This window comes from Saimiri boliviensis, chromosome 7 (assembly GCF_048565385.1).
Source record: "Saimiri boliviensis isolate mSaiBol1 chromosome 7, mSaiBol1.pri, whole genome shotgun sequence".
NCBI lineage: Eukaryota > Metazoa > Chordata > Mammalia > Primates > Cebidae > Saimiri > Saimiri boliviensis.
Genome location: NC_133455.1, coordinates 65,901,874 through 65,924,173, shown reverse-complemented (window position 1 = coordinate 65,924,173; position 22,300 = coordinate 65,901,874). Strand labels below are relative to the sequence as shown.

The window sequence follows — 22,300 nt, the reverse complement described above, 5'->3', positions numbered from 1 at the left end:
TTCATATAGTTTCCAACCTTCTGCTGAAATTCTCCAGCTATCCACACATTTTCTACTTTTCCTGCTGGAGCCTTTAACATACTATTCATTGTTATTTGAAATTCAGTCTCTGTATATATAACTCACTCAAGATAGATAGTAATTAAAAAAAAAAAAAGGAAAAATTCACTCTCTGATCGTTCCAACAGCTGGGTAATTCTGAGTCTGGTTCTGTTTATTGTTTTGGTTTCTGACAGTGAGGGTTTCCTTGTGTGTGTGTTTTTGAATGTTTTGTAATTTTTGCCTGAATTACAGACATCATGGGTAAGGGAGTAGACTAAAGTAAACAGTATTTATGCTCAGAAATGGGAAAACAAGAAGGTACACCTCTTCATTAGGGTGTGTGTGCACGTGTGTTGGGAAGGGGTTGAGTCGTTCAGGAATTGAGCTGGGTTTGGATTTTGTTGTTTGGATTACCTGAAGTGTACCACCAACTTCAAATTCCTCTAGCGTGACTTTCTGCTTAAGCTGGGGCTGCTCTGTCAGAGGGTTTTTCTCAGTGTTCTTGCTGCACACTCAGCCTTAGGCTTTATCTGTGCATCTGCCCCAAAGAGGCTCTCTCCAAACTCTTGTCCATCCCCCAGGGGTAGACTGCTGTTGCCTGACCTGACAGCAGCAACAAGGAGGTTCTCTGTTGTCCTGGCCCAGTCTCAGTCTCAGGTAGGTCCTAGGTCCTTCAGTTACAGGGGTTGGGGCTTTCTCCCAGAGGCAGAAAAACTCTAATACTAATAATCTAAGCCCTTATAGTTTTCTGCCGTTCCCTTGGGGTTTGTAGGTTTTCTTTTTCTTTTTACTTTTTCCAGATACAATGGAAAACAGGGTTTATTTCCTTTCTCATTGGCTTAAAGTTCCAAATAGGCCTGTACCACCTACCAAAGCTTTCTCTGGTCTCCCTTGCTTCCTCAACCCCATTTTTCTCCTAAGCAACTGTAGCAGTCCTTGCGGAAAAACCTATAGGAGGGTATGAACTGTCTTTGTGTCTGCAGCTCCCAAGAATTCTATTCGCTCATTCTTGCCTACACCTGGACTTTAGCAATTCATTAATTTTCCTGCTAGTATGACAGCCCAGCTTTCTTTCTGTACTCTGCCACAGGTGAGCCATGCCCACACCCCACTTCTGTAAGTTTAAGTTACTATTTTATAGAATATACAACTTACTCTTGTTTCAGCATAAAAGTAACATTCTTTCCAGCTTTCTACATCCTATGGGGAGTTTGGAAATCATTCCACGATTATAAATACCATCTATATAGCCACAACTCCTGAATTTAGATTTCTAGTCTGGACCTCTCTCCCAGACCCTAGACTCATGTATATCTATCCGTCTACTGGACAAATCTACCTGGATGGTCTGCCCAACAGATTTTAGGGTGGCCCCCATGATCTGCAGCTCCTGGTGTTTGGGACTTTAACCCTCTCCCCTTGAGAGTGGGAGGGACTTGTGACTTGCTTCTAACCAAACTTACTAGGCAAAGATGATGGGACGTCATGTTTTATCACAAAGAAATGGGATGTTATGTTTTATCACAAGGAAATGGGATGTCATTCCTTTGATTATATTGTATATAAGACTCTGTCTTGCTAGCAGACTTGCTCTCATTCTCCTGCTGGACTTGAAGCAGGCTGCCACACTTGGAACTGCATATGGAGAGGATCACATGACAGGGAGTTACCAGTGGCTTTTAGAAGCTATGGGCAGCCTCCACCCAACAACCAACCAAAAAACTGAAGCACTGAGTCCTACAGCCACAATGAAATGAATTCTGTCAAAAAACTAAGTGAGGTTGGAAGTAGATTCTTCTCTAGCCTCCTGGTGAGAATTCAGCCCTAGCCAATACCTCAACTACAGCTTGGTGTGAGACCCCAAAGCAAAGAACCCAGCGAAGATATGCCTGACTCCACAAAAACCATGAGATAAGAAATGTGTGTTGTTGTTTTTTGTTTTTTTTTTGAGACGGAGTTTCGCTCTTGTTACCCAGGTTGGATTGCAATGGCGTGATCTCAGCTCACCGCAACCTCCGCCTCTTGGGTTCAGGCAATTCTCCTGCCTCAGCCTCCTGAGTAGCTGGGATTACAGGCATGTGCCACCATGCCCAGCTAATTTTTTGTATTTTTAGTAGAGACGGGGTTTCACCATGTTGACTGGGATGGTCTCGATCTCTTGACCTCGTGATCCACCCACCTCAGCCTCCCAAAGTGCTGGGATTACAGGCTTGAGCCACCGCGCCCGGCTTGTGTGTTGTTTTAAGCTATTAGCTTTGTGGTGATTTGTTCTGCAACATAGAAAACCAACTGATAACCAACCAAAAACAAACACAATACTAAAAACCAAATTCTTGATTGCCAACATTCCACCAAAAAGAAAAGAAAGAAGATGGCTGACCACTAGCAGCTCGGGATTGTAGCTCCCAGTGAAAGCACAAAGAACGAGAGGACGCCACACCTTCACATGAATTCTTGTTGCTCACGCACCAGGAGAGTCCCAGCGGAGGAGCCCCACGGGTCACCGGCACGACTCTTGTGACCAGCGAGGCGGTTTTGCCCACTCTTCGGAGCGACGGTTCTTGGTGCAGAGTCAGAAAAGCACCATCAATCTTAACGCCGCTGATTTAGTCGGCACAGTGGGTTGCTCAGATTTCGGCGCTGAGAATCAGTAAGTCGGACGTGCACTCAGAAAACCAATTACAAAGATGGTAAATACAAAGACCACAGATGGATAAATTTATAACAAAGGGAAGAAAACAGCCAAAAAAGGCTGAGAATACCCAAGACCAGAATGCCTCTCCCTCAGCAGGGGATCACAGTTCCTCATCAGCAACGGAACAAGGCTTGATGGAGAACAAATGTGTTCCAATTACAGAAGCAGGCTTCAAAATGTGGATAATGAGAAACTTCTGTGAATTAAAAGAACTTGTTTTAAACCAATCCAAAGAAACTAAGAACTTTGAAAAAAGATTTGACGAAATGTTAACAAGAATACACAATTTAGAGAGGAATATAAGTGAATTGATGGAGCTGAAAAACACAATACGAGAACTTCGTGAAGTATGCACAAGTTTTAACAGCCGAATTGATCAAGCAGAAGAAAGGATATCAGAGGTCGAAGACCAACTCAATGAAATAAAAGAAGACAAGATTAGAGAAAAAAGAATAAAAAGGAACAAGCAAAGTCTCCAAGAAATATGGGACTATGTGAAAAGACCTAATCTACGCTTGATAGGTGTACCTGAATGACGAAGAGAATGAATCCAAGCTGGAAAATACGCTTCAGGACATTATTCAGGAAAATTTTCCCAACCTAGTAAGGCAGGATAATATTCAACTCCAGGTAATACAGAGAACACCACAGAGATATTCCTCAAGAAGAGCAACTCCAAGACACATAATCGTCAGATTCACCAGGGTTGAAATGAAGGAGAAAATACTAAGGGCAGCCAGAGAGAAAGGTCAGGTTACCCACAAAGGGAAGCCTATCAGACTTACAGCAGATCTCTCAGCAGAAACCCTACAAGTCAGAAGAGAGTGGGGACCAATATTCAACATCCTTAAAGAAAAGGACTTTCAACCCAGAATTTCACATCCAGCCAAACTAAGTTTCACAAGTGAAGGAAAAATAAAGTTTTTTGTGAATAAGCAAGCACTCAGAGATTTCATCACCACCAGGCCTGCTTTACAAGAGCTTCTGAAAGAACCACTACACATAGAAAGGAACAAACAGTATCAGCCTTTCTAAAATAATACCAAAAAGAACATCAGTATAATGAAGAATTTACATCAACTAATGGGCAAAATAGCCAGCTAATATTAAACGGCAGTATTAAACTCACAATATGTTATTATTAATTCTAAATTTAAATTGACTAAATCCCCCTATCCAAAGACAGACAGGCAATCTGAATAAAAAACTAAAACCCATCAGTACGCTGCATCCAGACCCATCTCACATTCAAGGATACACGAAGACTCAAAACAAGGGATGGAGAAGGATTTACCAACCAACCAGAGAGCTAAAATAAATAAATAAAAAGCAGAAGTTACAATTAAGCAACAAAGATCAAAAGAAGCAAAGAAGGACATTATATAATGATAAAAGGATCAATGCAACAACAAGAAGAGCTAAAGATCCTAAATATATACGCACCCAATACAGGAATATGTAGATCAGTACCACATCATATCAACTTAGAAGTTTAAACGAAATGTTGGTTGGCTCCTTGTTTGTTATTCTCTTCCCTCATTTTCTTTCATGTCTCCATTATTAAGGACAATTATAGGCATACCTATATTTAGATTGCATTCTAGCCCGGGCAATAAAGCAATACCCCCATCCTCTCTCTCTCTTCCTCTTTCTCTTTCTTCCTCTTTATTCTTTTTCTTACATTAAAAAAAAAAAAAAAAAAAAAAAAAGGAAAACATCCTCCAGTGTTGTACCTCTCAATAAATGGCAATTCTACATATACATATATATTTAATTTTAGTTTTTTTTGTTTGAGAAAGGGTGGGTCTACATTATGTTGCACAGGCTGGTCTGGAACTCCTAGGCTCAAGCAATCCTCCCACCTGAGCCTCCCAAGGAGATGGGATATCACGTATGCACTACCATGCCTCGCTCAAGCAATTACATTCTTACAGTTGCTCAAACCAAAACTGTGAAGTCAAAACCCAGAAAAGGGTTTCTTCGCTGGGTTTTGACTTCACAGTTTTGGTCTGAGCAACTTCCTTTCTTTAAAACTCCACATCCAATCCAAAAGCAAATACTATTGGCTTTACAACCATATATATCCAGAATCTAACTTTGTCTCATCACTACCACAGCTACCACATTGGTCCACGCCATTGTCACCACCCATGTACATTCCTATAATGCCTCCTGGCTGGTTTTCCTGTTTTTATTCCACAGAACAGTGATTGTGAGTGATTCTTTCAAGATATGCCAGAAGCTTCTACTTAACACACTCTAAAGGTTCCCCATGCAACCCATATTAAAACACAAAAATCTTACAAGGGCATATGGCCTACATTATCTGGCACCCTCCCCTCCTCGCACCCCAACCCTCTCTGCCTCATCCTCTATCAGTCCCTCTCCCAACACACTGGCCACCTCAGTGTTCCTTGACCGTATCAAGCACATATTAGTCTCACAGTTTTACAAGAGTTGATCCATATAATTGAAGAGGTATTTCCTCAGACAGACGTCTCTGACTACCTTGCATAAAAAGGGCAAGTCCCCTGTCCCCACCACCAACTCCCTCTCTCTCCTACCCTGCTTTATTTGTCTCCATGGCACATATTACCAACTGATACGTTTTGGTGCCTGTCTCTCCAAAATTAGAATGTAAGTTCCAGGAGGGCTGAGACTTTATCCCCAGTTTACACTAAATTATTGTAAAATACTATTTCCTTTACATAATTTTTTTCTTTTTGAGACAGGATAACGCTCTATTACCCAGCCTGGGGTGCAGTGGTGCAATAATGGCTCACTGAAGCCTGGACCTCTGGGGCTCAAGTGATCCCCCCACGTCTGCTACAGACACATACCACCATACCTGGCTAACTTTTAAATTTATTTTTATTTTTTATTTTTTTAGACGGAGTCTCACTCTGTCTCCAGGCTAGAGTGCAGTGGCACAATCTTGGCTCACTGCAACCTCCGCCTCCCAGGTTCAAGCAATTCTCCTGCCTCAGCCTCCCAAATAACTGGGACTACAGGTGCACGCCACCATGCCCAGCTAATTTTTGTATTTTTAGTAGAGACGGGGTTTCACCATGTTGGCCAGGATGGTCTCGATCTCTTGACTTCGTGATCCGCCTGCCTCAGCCTCCCAAAGTGCTGGGATTACAGGGGTGAGCCACCGCACCCGGACAACTTTTAAATTTTATTTATTTATTCATTTTTGAGACGGAGTCTCACTCTGTCGCCAGGCTAGACTGCAGTGGTACAATCTTGGCTCACTGCAACCTCCGCCTCCCGAGTTCAAGCAATTCTTTTGCCTCAGCCTCCTGAGTAGCTGGGACTACAAGCAAGCGCTGCCAGGCCCAGCTAAGTTTTGTATTTTTAGTAAAGACAGGGTTTCACCATGTTGGCCAGGATGGTATCGATCTCTTGACGTCATGATCCACCCACCTCCAGCCTCCCAAAGTGCTGGGATTACAGGTGTGAGCCACTGCGCCTGGCCAACTTTTTTTATTTTTTAGTAGAGACAGAGTCTCACTATGTTGCCCAGGCTGGGTTCAAGCAATCCTTAGCATCCCAACGTGCTGGGATTATAGATGTGAGCCACCGTGCCCAACCATATTATTTTAAAAAATCACTATAAAATAATTTGCTACCTAGAAATGTACTTACTCTACCTCGCCATAAATATGGTTCTGAGGAAATTTTGAGAACAGTTACATGTAACCAAAATAACTGAAATATATATGTAAGTAAGCCAACTGAATTAGAACATTTCTGTAAAGAGCTCTATTAACAGAAAAATAGAGACTCCACCTTATTTTTCCAGCACCATCTGGAGAAGGCACTGTTATACTTCACATGATATAGGCAAATAATGGAGAAGGATACATCAAGCTTAAAAGATTAACCCTTTCGGCTACTGGTTTTCAAACCTTTCGGTCACAAATCCTTTTTACATTCTTAAAACTTATTGAGGACTCCCCCAAAATTAGTTCAGTTATATTTATTAATACTTATTTTTTAAAGAGATGGGGTCAGAAAATAAATGCAGAAAAAAAAAGTAAAAAAGAAAAAATAAAAGAGACGGTGGTCTCACTATGTTGCTCAGGCTAGAGTGCAGCAGCTGTTCACAGGTGCTATCCCACTACTGATCAGCACAAGAGTTTTGACCTGCTCCGTTTCTGATCTGGGCTGGTTCACCCCTCCTTAGGCAACTTTGTGGTCTCCTGCTCCCAGGAGGTCACCGAATTGATGCCAAATTTAGTGCAGAAACCCGATCGGCATAGCGCACTATAGTCCAGAACTCTTGGACTCAAGCGATCCTCCAGCTTCAGCCTCTGGAGCAGCTGGGACTACAGGCATGCACCACCATACCTGGCAATATTTATAATATTTTAAAAAATATAACAGTTCATTTTGGGAGGCCGGGGCAGGCAGATCACGAAGTCAAGAGATTGAGACCATCCCGGCCAACACGGTGAAACTCTATCTCTACTAAAAACTACAAATATTAGCTGAGCGTGGTGGTGCATGCCTGTAGTCCTAGCTACTCGGGAGGCTGAGGCAGGAGAATTGCTTGAACCCAGGAGGTGGAGGTTGCGGTGAGCCGATATCGCGCCATTGCACTCCAGCCTGGGTAACAAGAGCGAAACTCCGTCTCAAAAAAAAAAAAAAAAAAGAAAATCTGCCTTCACATAGATATGCAATTAGAAAAGATGTGTAGTGTTTTAACAACCTTTTAATTGTATTCTTTGATACAACAGCAAAACTCAGCAAGTGGTAGTTTCTTAAAGGTTATTTACTACATACAGTCTGAACTTGTGTATTCTGTTAACATTAAAACTCATTAATCTTGCACTTTAAATGGCTCTTACACCCATGCATGATTTTTTTTTTTTTTTTTTTTTTTTTTGAGACAGGGTCTTACTGTCACCCAGGCTGGAGTGTAGTGGCATGATCATAGCTCACTGCTGCCTTGAACCCCTGGGCTCACGATCCCCCTGCTTCAGCAAAGTAACTGTTACTACAGGTGTGTGTCCCCATACCCAGCTAATTTTTAAAACTTTTTAAGAGACAGGGTCTCCTTATGTTGCTCAGGCTGGTGTCAAAGTTCCAGCTTTGAGCAATCCACCCACCTTGGCTTCCCAAAGTGGTAGGATTACAGGCATGAGCCACCATGCCCAGCCTCCATGCATGATTTTGTAAGACAATTTTGTAACCAAAATGTCTGCAAATATCGAGAAACTGTCAGGTTCATGACAGTGAACATAAGTTTTCCAAAATTCTTTTTTTTTTTTTTGAGAGAGAGTCTTACTCTGTTGCCCAGGCTGGAGTGCCATGGCGAAATCTCGGCCCACTGCAGCCTCTGCCTCCCACGTGCAAGCAATTCGCCTGTCTTAGCTTCCCAAGTAGCTGGAACTATAGACACATGGCGCCACGCCTGGCTGATTTTTTGTATTTTTACTAGAGACGGGGTTTCACTGTGCTGTCCAGGCTGGTGTCAAACTCCCGGGCTCAGGTGATCCGTCCACCCTGACTTCCCAAAATGCTGGGAGAATTGCTTGAACCCAGGAGGCGGAGGTTGCAGTGAGCTGACATCGCACCACTGCACTCCAGCCTAGGCAACTAGAGCAAAACTCCGTCTCAAAAAACAAAACAAAACAACAAAGCATTAAAAATAGATCTGAAACAAGAGATTAATCTGAATATAAAATATTCCTAACTAGCTCAATATTTTGGTTCCTCACTTACCTGTTGAGCAATATGAGAAATGTGAGCTCCCTGAACTGTTGAACCAGGTTGAGGTGCTGTCTCTGACGTGGTACTCTTGTGGGAATCTTCCATAATCAACTGTAAGGGGAAAAAAGTCAGTTAAAATTAAATATGATACAGAATATTCAAAGTATACTATACAGTCACATAAAAATTGATCATTTGCCTCAATGGAAAAGAACTGGTAGCAATGGCGTAGAGACAGAAAGGGAACTTTTCATATTCTTTAAATTTTTTGTATTTTGGCCCACAAAAACATATTTAAACTTAATAAAAGGCGCATATGAACATAAACTATTATGAATAAATTTTCAAATGTTATCTCATTGAAGAATGATGACAGTCTTCCGGTTTATGGACACAAACGTATGTCTCCAGTTTAGGGATGTTTCAAAGTACATACATAGTTTTATATACAGAATTTATTGAGTAAAAGTCGAACAAATAAAACTATACCTAAGGAAGTTCTAAAGATCTAGAAAACTTCGATAATCAACTTCAGGATATGTAGGCTGGGTAAGAATGAGAATAAATGAGCTATGAGAGATCAAATACGACAAATAGGGAGAGAACTATTAACAAAGAGGCGGGTAAAAGATTTGGACAGAATTTAATGTTTTTAAAGGTTACCTGGAAAGACAAAAAAAGAAGGCTAGTCAGCAAGCATATGAAAAGGTGCTCAATATCACTAACTACTAAGGAAATGTACTGAAAACTACAATGAAATATCACCTTATACCCATGAGAATGGGTAATATCAAGACACAGAAAATAGCAAGTGTTGGCAAGGATGTGGAGAAATTGGAACCCTTGTACACTACTGTGCTACTGGAATGCAAATAATGCAGCTATTATGGAAAATGCTATGGCAGTTCCTCAAACAATTAAAAACAGAGCAATTTCACTTGTTGGTATACATATCCGAAAGAATTGAAAGCAGGGTCTCAAAGAGTAGAATATTTGTACACCCATGTTCATGGGCAGCATTATTATTCACAATAGCCAAAAGGTGGAAGCAATCCAAATATTCATCAGTGGATGAATGGATAAATAAAAGTGACTGTACATACAATGGAATATTGTTCAGTCTTCGGAAGAAACTCCTGTCACGTGCTACAACATGGATGAACCTTGAGCATGTTGTGCTAAATGAAATAACCCCATCACAAAAATGAAAAGCTTTATGATTCTACTAATTTAATGTATCTAGAGAAGGAAAATTCCATAGAAAGAGGAAGTCAAATGGTGACTGTCGGGATCTAGGGGAAGGAGGAAATGGAGAGTTGCTGTTTAATGGGCATAAAAAAGTTCTGAGCCAGGGATGGTGGCTCACAGCTGTAATCCTAGCACTTTGGGAGGCCAAGACAGGTGGACTGCCTGAGCTGAGGAGTTTGAGACCAGCCTGGGCAATATGATGAAGCCCCATTTCTACTAAAATACAAAAACAATTAGTGGGGGGCGGAGGGGGCTGTGGGGAGGAAGGATGAGTGCCTGTAATACCAGCTACTCGGGAGGTTGAGGCACAAGAATTGCATGAAACCAGGAGGCAGAGGTTGCGGTGAGTGGGACTGCACCATTGCACTCCAGCCTGAGTAACAGAGTGAGACTCTGCCTCAAAAAAAAAAAAAAAAAAGTTCTGGACATTGGTTGTACACTGTGTGAATGTACTTAACACTACAGAACTGTTTCAAAATGGTTAATATGACCAGGTGTGATGGCTTACACCTGTAATTCCAGCACATTGGGAGACTGAGGCACAACAATCACGTGAGCCCAGGAATTTGACACCAGACCTGGCAATACAGTGAGACCCCATCTCTACATAAAATAAAAAATTAGCTGGGTATGGTACTGTGGTCCTGTAGTCTCAACTACTCAGTAGGCTGAGGCAAGAGGATTGCTTCAGCCCAGGAATCAACTAGTTTCCAAATGCTAGAGAAATCAGAGAAACAAGTATGTTCCAAATTTTATTAAATTGCTACCAGCTGTAAATAGTTCACATGAAAAATTTCCTTGACTCTGAAAAAAACAAAGAATCAGCAGCATTTTAATCAAAGTTAAAAAGATTACTTCAGTTTTCTGTTGGTTCAGTTAATTCAAGTAACTCATTTTACTTGATATTCATGAACATTCCAGCTCTTCATGAGTTCTCAAAGTTGTTTCCTCTATTCTTATGTTACAATTACCGAAGTTATTAGAAACATGCATTTAAGAAAACCTGCTAGAGTTCTATAGCTAATTATAAACTACCTTCTAAAGAGGATTAAAACAAGAACAATTATCTGTGGATGATAAAAAGTTTTAGGAGAGTCACTATTAAAGCCACAAATAAGGAAATGTGGTTACTTCTGTGGCACACAATATTTTGCATGACAATTATTAACATACACTAAGTCATAGTAGAATTACAGGAGTTTCCCAATCACTTTGGAACACATAGTCCAAAGAAAACAAAATACCATTTCACATTTGATAAGGCTTCCTGTATAGTTTTTTTTTTTTTTTTTTTGAGATGGAATCTCGCTCTGCCACTCAGGCTGGAGAGCAGTGGCGCCCTTAGCTTACTGCAACCTCTGCCTCCCAGGTTCAAGCGCTTCTCCTGCCTCAGCCTCCCGAATAGTTGGCACTACAGGTGTGCAACACCATGCCTGACTAACTTTTGTTTTTGGAAGAGATGGGGTTTCAAAATGTTGGCCAGGCTGGTCTCAAACTCCTGACCTCAGGTGATCTGCCTGCCTCAGCCTCCCAAAGTGATGGGATTACACCAGGCCAACTTAAAACAATTCTTTAACCCTTTAGGCAAAAACAAACAAACAAAACACATTTCCACGCCTTCTTATAATCTTTTACCAAAAGCATATTCTACTTTCCCTACATACCTTACAGGTAAAAGGGTTTCTTCAATAGTCTCAATTACATGTTACAATGTTAACTTTTAGCAACTTTTACTTTAGGTGAAAATCCTGGTTAGTAAGCAATTTTAATTATGTACTAAGTGTGGAGACTAGCCTAGGACACACCAGGCAGAAGTGCAGATAAAAGCTGACTCTCCAGCACAGCTAGGGGTGTGGCTAACTTCACAGGTCCCCAGGCCTCATCTAGAATCTAATGGCTTTAAGGTAGGGTAAATTGAACAATTTTTAAAAGTCAAAGAAACAGTTTATGACCTTAAATCATTAACAAAATATCTGACCTGCATAATTTAGACTTATCAATTTGACAGCTGTTTTTATTTCCCAAAGATTACTAAAGTTACATGAACTAAAAGGCATTAGTTTTTATTTTGCTCTCAAAATATTTAATTTAAATGCTTATTTTTAAACAAAATAAATAAATGCTTATTTTTGTTTAGGCCAATTAATTAGAGCTCTTTTATATAAACATTACACACAACACCTACATAGCTACACAGAAAGAAGAATACAGGGGTTGCCAGATTTTTCATTTGCCAGTTCTTAAGTTTCTTTCTTTCTTTTTTTTTTTTTTTTTGAGACGGAGTTTCGCTCTTGTTACCCAGGCTGGAGTGCAACGCTGCGATCTCGGCTCACCGCAACCTCCGCCTCCTGGGCTCAGGCAATTCTCCTGCCTCAGTCTCCTAAGTAGCTGGGATTACAGGCACGTGCCACCATGCCCAGCTAATGTTTTGTATTTTTAGTGGAGACGGGGTTTCACCATGTTGACCAGGATGGTCTCGATCTCTTGACCTCGTGATCCACCCGCCTCGGCCTCCCAAAGTGCTGGGATTACAGGCTTGAGCCACCGCACCCGGCCCTCTTAAGTTTCTTAATTGGATTACTGCCTTTGGGATGGACCCCTTGGAAGAACAGGGCCAGGAAAGGGTCTTTGGTGCCTCCTGTTTTTCCCAAGTAGTCCAGGCTTTTAGAGCTTGAGTATCCACTTTTAATTAAACTGATTTTAACCACAGCACTCTTTAATAAAATCCTTTTAGAATTTTTTATGCCAAGGCCGGTCGTGGTGGCTCACGCCTGTAATCCTAGCACTTTGGGAGGCCGAGGTGGGTGGCTCACCTAAGGTCAGGAGTTCAAGGCCAGCCTGGCCATCATGGTGAAATCCCATCTTTAAAAAGAAAAGAAAGAATGTTTTTTTATGCCAAATGGCTGATATTTCTGGCTTTTGAAATTTACCAAAGGTAACCCCCTAGGTGCTTAGAGGAAGGAAAATTTAAGACAGTCATGTGGAAAAGAGAATAGACAAGGTCATGAAGATATTAAACCAGAAACAACTTACTTCCTAGGCGGGGAATCAAACCTGGACTGCCGCTGTGCAAGTGCAAAAGCTGGCCAGGAGAGGTGGCTCATGCCTGGCCTTTTTTTTTTTTCTTTTTAAATTACCATTTACTTAACCGTTTGTACAGTGAGAGAGAAGACAGAAATCCGACCGGTAAGAAATTCTTACCCTTTTGCTGGCATGCCAGGCTTCTGGGTTCCCTTTCCCTTAGAGGTCCTAGTATTTCGGCTTGTGGCATCATCGCCCTGAGGGCCAAGCCATATCATAAAGGAAAAGTATCTTTTCTTTGTTCTGGCTGGAGCAACATTCATGTGATTAAACAAAGACATTAGCCACACCACTTAGCACCCAATAACCGACTGGCAAGGCTTAAATTTGACCCGATGGGCCTGCCATTTTTAATCCAACCTCGGACTTGCGTTTCAATACATGGTCTGTTGGCAATATGGTTGCCCTTAGTAACAGAAAAGATAAGAAAAGCAAAGTAAAGGAGGAAAGTATTGCCTGTGGCAGGGTGGGGAAGGTGAAGAACTCAGGGAAGTCAAAGACCCACTCATTGCAGCAGACAATGAAAAGCTCAGGTGGCTGCTTGTCTGCAGCAAAGGGATCTATCTATTCCAGCAGTCCCATCAGCTCTCAAGTTTCCCCTTTTAGGGAGGAAAAAGCTCTCCATGTCCCACAATCCTCTACATGCCTAACCCTGTCATTCACAGCCATCAGCAGAGTGTAAGGCCAATTAATCCAAGGAGAACAGCAGCTAACATCCATCCTATAGTGCCGAACCTGTTCTTAGCTGAGACAGATTTTACTGAGCGGGAACTCTAACCCCCTAAATCTTAGAAGGGCCTCTAACCCAAGTTCAGTCAAGCGTCCTTGCCTTTTATTAAGAGGGACCTTTAACCCACTCTATCTTAGGAGAGACTCCTAGACATATATTACTGGAGTTTCCACTTCTGTGGCCACCAGAAATATGTTATGGGACCCCGACACTTACCCAAAGGTAGCCGTTGGGTCAGGGTTTCTGCACTATAGTCCCCCTTCATGGTCACCAGAAATATGTTACAGGACAGACATCCCAATCCAGACCCCCAACTGAGGGTTCTTGGATCTCGCACAAGAAAGAATTCAGGGCGAGCCCGCCATAGGATGTAAAAGCAAGTTTATGAAGAAAGTAAAGGAATAAAAGAATGGCTACTCCATAGACAGACCAGCCTCTAGAGCTGCTGGTTACCCATTTTTATGGTTATTTCTTGATGACATGCTAAATGAGGGGTAGATTATTTACACCTCCCCTTTTTAGACCATATAGGATAACTTCCTGATATTGCCATGGCATTTGTAAATGGCGCTGGTGGGAGTATAGCAGTGAGGATGACCAGAGGTCACCCTTGTGATGACCATTTCGGTTTGCTGGGCTTCTTTACTGCAACCTGTTTTATTAGCAAGGTCTTTATGACCTGTACTTTGTGCTGACCTCCTATCTCATCCTGTGACTTAGAATGCCTTAACTGTCTGGGAATGCAGCCCAGTAGGTTTTAGCCTCATTTTACCCATCTCCTGTTTAAGATGAAGTCGCTCTGGTTCACACGCCTTTTGACTCTCTTTCACTCACACTCTCTCTCCCTCCATATACACACACATATATATGTATTTAAAAAAAAAAAAAAAAAAAGGGCCGGGCGCGGTGGCTCAAGCCTGTAATCCCAGCACTTTGGGAGGCCGAGGCGGGTGGATCACGAGGTCGAGAGATCGAGACCAACCTGGTCGACATGGTGAAACCCCGTCTCTATTAAAAATACAAAAAAATAGCTGGGCATGGTGGCGCGTGCCTGTAATCCCAGCTACTCAGGAGGCTGAGGCAGGAGAATTGCCTGAACCCAGGAGGCGGAGGTTGTGGTGAGCCGAGATCGCGCCATTGCACTCCAGCCTGGGTAACGAGAGCAAAACTCCGTCTCAAAAAAAAAAAAAAAAAAAAAAGGCCCGGCGCAGTGGCTCACGCCTGTAATCCCAGCACTTTGGGAGGCCGCGGCAGGCGGATCACAAGGTCAGGCGTTCGAGAAACGCCTGGCCAACATGGTGAGATCCTGTCTCTACTAAAAATACAAAAATTAGTCGGGCGTGGTGGCGCGCACCCGTAATCCTAGCTACTCAGGAGGCTGAAGCAGGAGAATCGATTGAACAGGGAGGCGAAGGTTGCAGTGAGCCGAGACCGCTCCACTGGACTCCAGCCTGGGCGACGCAGAGCGATACTCCGTCTCAGAAACAAACAAACAAGCAAACAAAAAAACTGGCAAAAACAGTACAGTCTATATTAGAATCAGAAGGGACTGCCACCTGTTGGTAATCCGGTAGAAATGGACATAGCTCACAGACCAAATCTAACCCTAAAGAATAACGGCAAGTATTAAAGAGGAGCAAACACATTCGACTTTAGGACAACAATACTGATTCTAAGTAAGACACGGAGGTAACTACACACTATAAACTCCGAAGAAAAAAGAGCACTTTAGAAGAACGCATTTCTTCTGTTAACAAAAACCCCTGATTAAAATGCATTTTCCGACGTAAATACCTACAAGCTCATCACAGGTGAGGCCAGTTTGACGAAGATGCCCGCCAGGTCCACGCCGAGCTTCTGAAGCGCCAACAGGTTCTCAAAGACTACCACCAGCCCAATAAATGCTCTTCAAAACGCTAACGCCACAGACATTATTTCACATAAAAATCATTTCAAAGCGATTCAGCCGCCCGCTGCACGGAGTCGACGAAAGAAAGAAATACCGAGCTTCGTTTTATGACACACAGGATCAAAGAGAAAGTCTCCTCGGCTGGGTCGCCCATCCAGAGGGAACAGACGCCCCCGTGTCTTTCCCAGCTGGGGAGAAAGCCGCCTGCTGTTCCCACTCTGTCCCTGCTGCCAGGCGCATCTCTGCAGGACTGTCCGGGGCGTGCGCGAAGCCCGTGAGTCTGCTTGCCCGCTAGACTGCAAGCTCCAGGAGGTTAAGGGCCTTCTCTTCCCCAGGGTCGCCGGGGCCGTGGCGACCAGCGCGATCCGAAGACCCAGTCGCAGAGTTAATTGGACCCGGGCTCCGCTCAGCGGACACCGCGCCGAGGCCATAGCTGCACCACCCTTCGCCCGGCTCCGTGCCCAACCCCGAAACCTCCCACCGAGAACTCGCGCCTGCGACCGCGGACGGCGGCTTCTGAGGGCAAAAGCCAACCCGCGGCGGCAGGTTTCGGGCTTTATTTTTATTTGGGGGCAAGGGGAAGGAGGAGACGCACGACTGGAAAGGCGCCCCGCAACACCGAGGCACGGGGACCGGAAGCGCGGGCGGCCCCTCCCCCTTCCGCTGCGCCCCCTCCCCCACCGGCGCCGACCGCGCGCGACCCCCACCCGGCGCGCGACCCGCTCTGCGTCCCCGCCGGCGCCACGTTCCCGCGCCCTTCCCCGCCCGGGCCACGGGTCACGTCCCTCCCCCGCCCCCGACTTACCTGTGGCTGCCGCCTCGCCGCTCTCCGGGGCGGGAACTTCCACTCCCCCCTCCCAGGTATATCCGAATTCACTACCCACTTCCCCACCCCCTCACGCAGCGGGGGACGAGCCTCCTTTTCGGGAATCAGGCGGGGCGGGGAGACTCAGTGTCACTTAACAGCCAACTGCCCTAAGCTACCGTTTCCTCGGCAGTCAGGGCCGCCACTGGCGGCATGATCTACACCAGGCAGGGGGCGGGGGCGGGGGCGGGGGCGGGGAGGGGGAGGGGGGCAAAACTGAGTGCAAGTGTGCGTGGGGGAGGGGAGCTACGGCGCTGCCTCCGCGCGGGCCGCCGTCCTGCGTCACCGCGCTGCTCACGTGATGCGCCGCCATCTTGTACGCGTTCTTGACTTGCGGTTAGGGGTATCACGGAACGCGTTCCTCTAGGCTGCGGTGGGAGGGGAACTGTGCCCAAGGCTGAGTTTTCACTGGGGAGCGCTACCCCGCCCCGCCTCACGTCCGCTTTCGGAGGACAGCCGGGAGGCCGTTTTCATCGATGAGTGGCGGCGTTACCAACTCACCTTCTGCCCCTTGACCTTGACCGACTCCGGCCCTGTCCTCTTGGAAGGAGAAACGACTTGAAGCTTGAAGGCTTTGCCGTTTATTTTTTCCGAGATTGAGACGAGGTCTCGCTCTGTGGCCTAGGCTGGAGTGCTGTGGCCCCATCTCGACTCGCTGCAGCTTCCAACCCCTGCGTTCGAGCGATTCTTCATCCTTACTCTCTGTGGCAGCTACGACCACCGGCGCGCACCACCACGCCTTGCTTGTGGAGATGAGGACTCACTCTGTTGCCCAGGCTGGTCTTCATCTCCTGGGCTCAAGTGATCCGCCGCCTGGGCCTCCCAAAGTCCTGGGATTATGGGCGTGCACCACCGCTCCCGGCCTTACTCAGATTTTTCTTAATCCCCTAAAGTAGTAGCATTGAGTTGTGTCCTTTAACACATGTGAAAGGACTTTTACAGAAATGGATTTACAATGAAATGTAACAAGGTGTGGGAAAAAAACGAAATGTAACAAGGTGTTAATAAAATGTTATGCCGTCGTTTTAATGCATTACAAAAACTTTCCAGAATATTCTTTGTGTCTACCTCTCTGGAAAAGGAGTTATGCTTTATTCTATTTCTAAAAATTTCCTTGCAAAATGTTATTAAATGGCTTTAGTGATGGTAAACGACAAAAGATAAACTTTGTTAGTATGCTCTTGACAAAGAGTTCTCAAAGTTTTCTGAAATTTTACTAGTTTGAGATCAATTTAGGAAACTTTCCATTTTTGGCCTTTGGGTCGGAAAATGTGGTTTAAAGCCGAAGATTTACTCTGCCAAAGTAAGTCACTTTAAATCACTCTGATTTGAAGCCGAAGATTTACCCTTAAGACGTCGCTAACATCTAGCTGCTGACATTCAGCAAACATTGTTGATTACCTATTAAATTCTAGTACAGGGGACAGCTGTTATTACTAAGTGTTTCAGCATTACTGAAAGAAAAGTGGCCTATTTTCTCAAATGTTCTCAGACATCAAGTCTTCCATGGTTAACGAAGTCCAGCCTCAGCCATTATGGAATCCAGAATATTGATGGCTGGAAGGCTGGTTGTATGAGTTTCTTGTTCTTTGATGTTTGTTTGTTTTCTTCCGTGGACCACAAATGCTTAACAAAAGTTGATAAGTAAAAAGCGGGGGCGGGGGGACGCCGAGGCTGAGGCAGGCAGATCACCTGAGGTCGGGAGTTCAAGACCAGCCTGACTAACATGGAGGAACCCTGTCTCGACTACTAAAAATACAAAATTAGCCGGGTGTGGTGGTGCATGCCTGCAGTCCCAGCTACTCGGGAGGCTGAAGCAGGAGAATCGCTTGAACCCGGGAGGCAGAGGTTGCAGTGAGCCAAGATCGCACTGTTGCCCTCCAGCCTGGGCCACAAGAGCAACACTCCGTCTCAAAAATAAAAGGGCGGGGGAGGGGCAGGGCGCAGTGGCTCACCCCTGTAATCCCAGCACTTGGGGAGGCCAGGTGGATGGATCACCTGAGGTCAGGAATTCGAGACCAACCTAACATGGCGAAATCCCGTCTCTACTAAAATAGAAAAATCTGGGCGTGGTGGCATAAGCCTATAGTTCCCGATACTCGTGAGGCTGAGGCAGGAGAATTGCTTGAACCCAGGAGGCGGAGACTGCAGTGAGCTGAGATCGCCCCACTGCACTATACAGCCTGGGCGACAGTGCAAGACTCCGTCTCAAAAAACAAACAAAAAGAAATGGATTTAATAACACTGCCTATCACATAGGGTTTTGTAGGCATGTAAAGTTAGAGCTGTGCCTAGTACATACTAAGCACTAAATAAATGTTGGATTTTTTTTTTTTTTTTTTGACAGTCTCACTGTGTTGCCCAGGCTGGAGCGCAGTGGCCACGATGTCAGCTTACTGCAGCTTTGACTTCCCAGGCTCAAGCCATCCTCCCACCTTATCCTCCCAAGTAGCTGGGTCTATAGATGCACACCACCATGCCCAGCTATGTTTTAAAGTTTTCTGTAGAGATGGGATCCTTCCGTGCTGCTCAGGTTGGTCTCAAGGTCCTGGGCTCCAGTTACCTACCTTAGTCTCCCAAAGTGCTGAGATTGCAGGCGTGAGCCACAGAGCCTGGTCGGAATCTTCTTGATGTTGGTCAGGCTGAGGCAGGAGAATCACTTAAACCTGGTACGTAGAGGTTGCAATGAGGTGAGATTGTGCCACTGCACTCCAGCCTGGGCAACAGAATGAGACTCCATCTCAAAAACGAAAACAAAAACAAAAAGCTGTCCCTAGAATATTGGTTAGAGCAGTATTACTAGGCATGGAATGTGTTATCTCCAGAGCCTGAAGAGGCTTACCAGGGACTATGCTTCCTTCTTTGAGGAAGGGGATGCAAGATGCAGCAATTGGTTTTGATGTTGTAGGGGATATGCCAGCATGCCCCAATCACTGGACCTCTGTATCTTCTTAGAGTTTATTTTCCACCTGCCAAATCTGCATGTGACTTATCAAGGCCTTCAGTGTGCTAACTATGTCCTGTTCATTCTGCCTGATCAGATCAATCTCATGTAACATCACTCTGGGGCAAAACTGTAAATGTATATTCTTGTCTCTTCTACATTAATGTAAAATATTTCCGACAGGAGAGCCATGAGGACACTTAAAGTCTCTGGGATGTCAACCGGAACTGTGTCCAGTGGTCCTTGAATGGTCTGGGCATTCTCTTTGCTCCAGTATATAGTCTTCCGTTTAGGAAAGGACTGGGAAATCATTATGGTATATAATTGATGTGTTTCCCTGGGGTTCTTCAGCCTGAAGAAATGGCCTCTTCAGTCAGCTGGCTCCAAGTCTGAAAACTTGCTCCAGTTCAGGACCTGGGCAAGAAACATGATATTTTGGGGGGACAACTGCCCTCAACCTCGTGGTCATCAATTCCTGCTGTGTGGTCGGGCACAGTGGCTCACGCCTGTAATTCTGACACGTTGGGAGGCTGAGGTAGGCAGTTCATTTGAGGTCAGGAGTTCAAGACCAACTTGGCCAACATGGCAAAACCCAACTCTACTAAAAATACAAAAATTAGCCAGGCATGGTGGTGTGTACCTGTAATTCCAGCTACTCAGGAGGCTGAAGCAGGAGAACTGCTTGAACCTGGGAGGCAGAGGTTGCAGTGAGCTGAGATCGCATCACTGCACTTCAGCCTGAGCAACAGAATGAAACTCCATCTCAAAAAAAAAAAAAAAAGAAAAAAAGAAAAATCTTGCCTTCTTTTATTATTAGCAATTTTACTGTAAAGAAATTATTAAGGTAAGGCCGGGAGCGGTGGCTCAAGCCTGTAATCCCAGCACTTTGGGAGGCCGAGGCGGGTGGATCACGAGGTCAAGAGATCAAGACCATCCTGGTCAACATGGTGAAACCCTGTCTCTACTAAAAATGCAAAAAATTAGCTGGGTGTGGTGGCGCGTGCCTGTAATCCCAGCTATTCAGGAGGCTAAGGCAGGAGAATCGCCTGAACCCAGGAGGCAGAGGTTGCGGTGAGCCAAGATCGCGCCATTGCACTCCAGCCTGGGTAACAAGAGCGAAACTCAGTCTCAAAAAAAACAAATGAACAAAAAAAAACTGATTAGGCATTATCTTTATTGGCTGCCTGGCTGCCTGTTTTGCTCTTAGGAATGCTGTGCTCTAATAACCACTCTCACTATTCTGTATGTCAGGTTCCTTTCGCTGCCACTCCAATCTTGTCAAAAATTACCGTAATTCTGACCCTTCCTTCTCCCTCCAGGCATCTGGCAGTTAAGAACTGCCACCTGACCTCTATTATTTTAGGACCTCATCGTCTAAATTTTTTTTTTTTTTTTGAGATGGAGTCTTGCTCTGCTGCTCAGGCTGGAGTGCAGTGACACAATCTCGGCTCACTGCAACCTCCGCCTTCTGGGTTCCAGTGATTCTCCTGCCTCAGTCTCCCGAGTAGCTGGAATTACAGGTACATACCACCAAGCCTGGCTAATTTTTGTATTTTCAGTAGAGACTGGGATTCACCACGTTGGCCAGGCTAGTCTCGAACTCCTGACCTCAGGTGATCTGCCTGCCTCGGCTTCCCAAAGTGCTGGGATTACAGGCATGAGCCACTGCACCTGACCAGCTCATCGTCTAAATTACTGCCAAGGACAAAAAGGAGAGCTAACATACTGTTAACTTTCCTGATGCCTCATTTGATGCACAAGACCTGTTTTTTTGTTTTTTTAGATAAGAGTCTCACTCTGTCACCAAGGCTGGAGTGCAGTCCTGTGATCTCAGCTCACTGCAACCTCCGCCTCCCAGATTCAAGGGATTCTCCTGGGATTGCAGGTGCACACCACCACGCCCAGCTAATTTTTTTGTATTTTAGTAGAAACAGGATTTCCCTGTGTTGCCCAAGCTGGTCTTGAATACCTGAGCTCAGGCAATCTACCTGCCTTGGCCTCCCAAATTGCTGGGATTATAGGCGTGAGTCACTGTGCCCAGCCAAAACTTTCTAATTTTGATGAAGTCTAGTTTATGTATTTTTTTCTTTGGATGCTTGTGTTTAGGTGTTAAGAAACTGTCACCGGCCGGGCGCGGTGGCTCAAGCCTGTAATCCCAGCACTTTGGGAGGCCGAGGCGGGTGGATCACGAGGTCAAGAGATCGAGACCATCCTGGTCAACATGGTGAAACCCCGTCTCTACCAAAAATACAAAAAATTAGCTGGGCATGGTGGCGCGTGCCTGTAATCCCAGCTACTCAGGAGGCTGAGACAGGAGAATTGCCTGAACCCAGGAGGCGGAGGTTGCGGTGAGCCGAGATCGTGCCATTGCACTCCAGCCTGGGTAACAAGAGCGAAACTCCGTCTCAAAAAAAAAAAAAAAAAAGAAACTGTCACCTAATCCAAGGTCACCAAGATTTCCTCCTTTTTCTTCTAAGAGTTTTATAGTTTTTGCTCTTACATTTAGATATGTGATCCATTTTAAATTAATTTTGTACATAGTATGAGGCTAGGGTCCAAACTAATTATTTTACTTTAGAATATCCTGTCCCAGCACAAATTGTTGGAAATATTCTTATCCCTTTGAATGATCTTGACACTCTTTAGTTAGAGTCAATTAACCATAGATGTATAGGTTTATTTGTGAACTCTCAATTCTGTTTCACTGATTGATAGGTCCATCTCTATGCCAATACCACACTGTCTTGCTTGTAGTAGTAGGTTTTGAAATATGGAAGTAGCTTTGTAGTAGGTTTTGAAATATGGAAGTGTGAGTACCAGACTTTATTCTCCTTTTTCAAGGTAGTTTTGACTAATCTGAGTCTCCTGTATTTCCATATGAATTTTGGGATCACTCTATCCATTTCTGCAGAATAGGCAACTGGAATTTTGTGTTTTTTGTTTTTTCTATTTCATGACTAGTGAGCAACAACTGGAATTTTGATAGGGACTGCCTTGAATCTGTGGCTCAATTTGAGGAGTACTGCTGTCTTCAGGCTGGAGTGCAGTGGTGACATCTTGGCTCACTG

At 44.6% G+C, this 22,300-nt stretch overlaps 1 protein-coding gene across 3 annotated transcripts in view; it reads right to left on the bottom strand.

Annotated features, from left to right (window-relative positions):
• The window catches only part of ATF1 (activating transcription factor 1), a 49,970-nt gene extending 33,651 nt beyond the window's left edge, over positions 1–16,319 (bottom strand). The window contains exons 1-2 of one of the 3 annotated variants that reach the window (XM_039472430.2): positions 16,229–16,319; positions 8,468–8,566 (exon numbers count right to left, since the gene is read on the bottom strand). Coding sequence is in view for 2 of the 3 variants with exons in the window: in XM_039472429.2 (XP_039328363.1) it covers positions 8,468–8,560 (93 nt within the window). In the remaining variant the exon portion in view is untranslated. Of the gene's footprint in view, positions 1–8,467; positions 8,567–15,312; positions 15,639–16,228 lie in introns of those variants that run through there. The other 2 variants (XM_039472429.2, XM_010349808.3) reach the window with 2 other exon arrangements.
• Between the last annotated feature and the right edge of the window lie 5,981 nt (positions 16,320–22,300).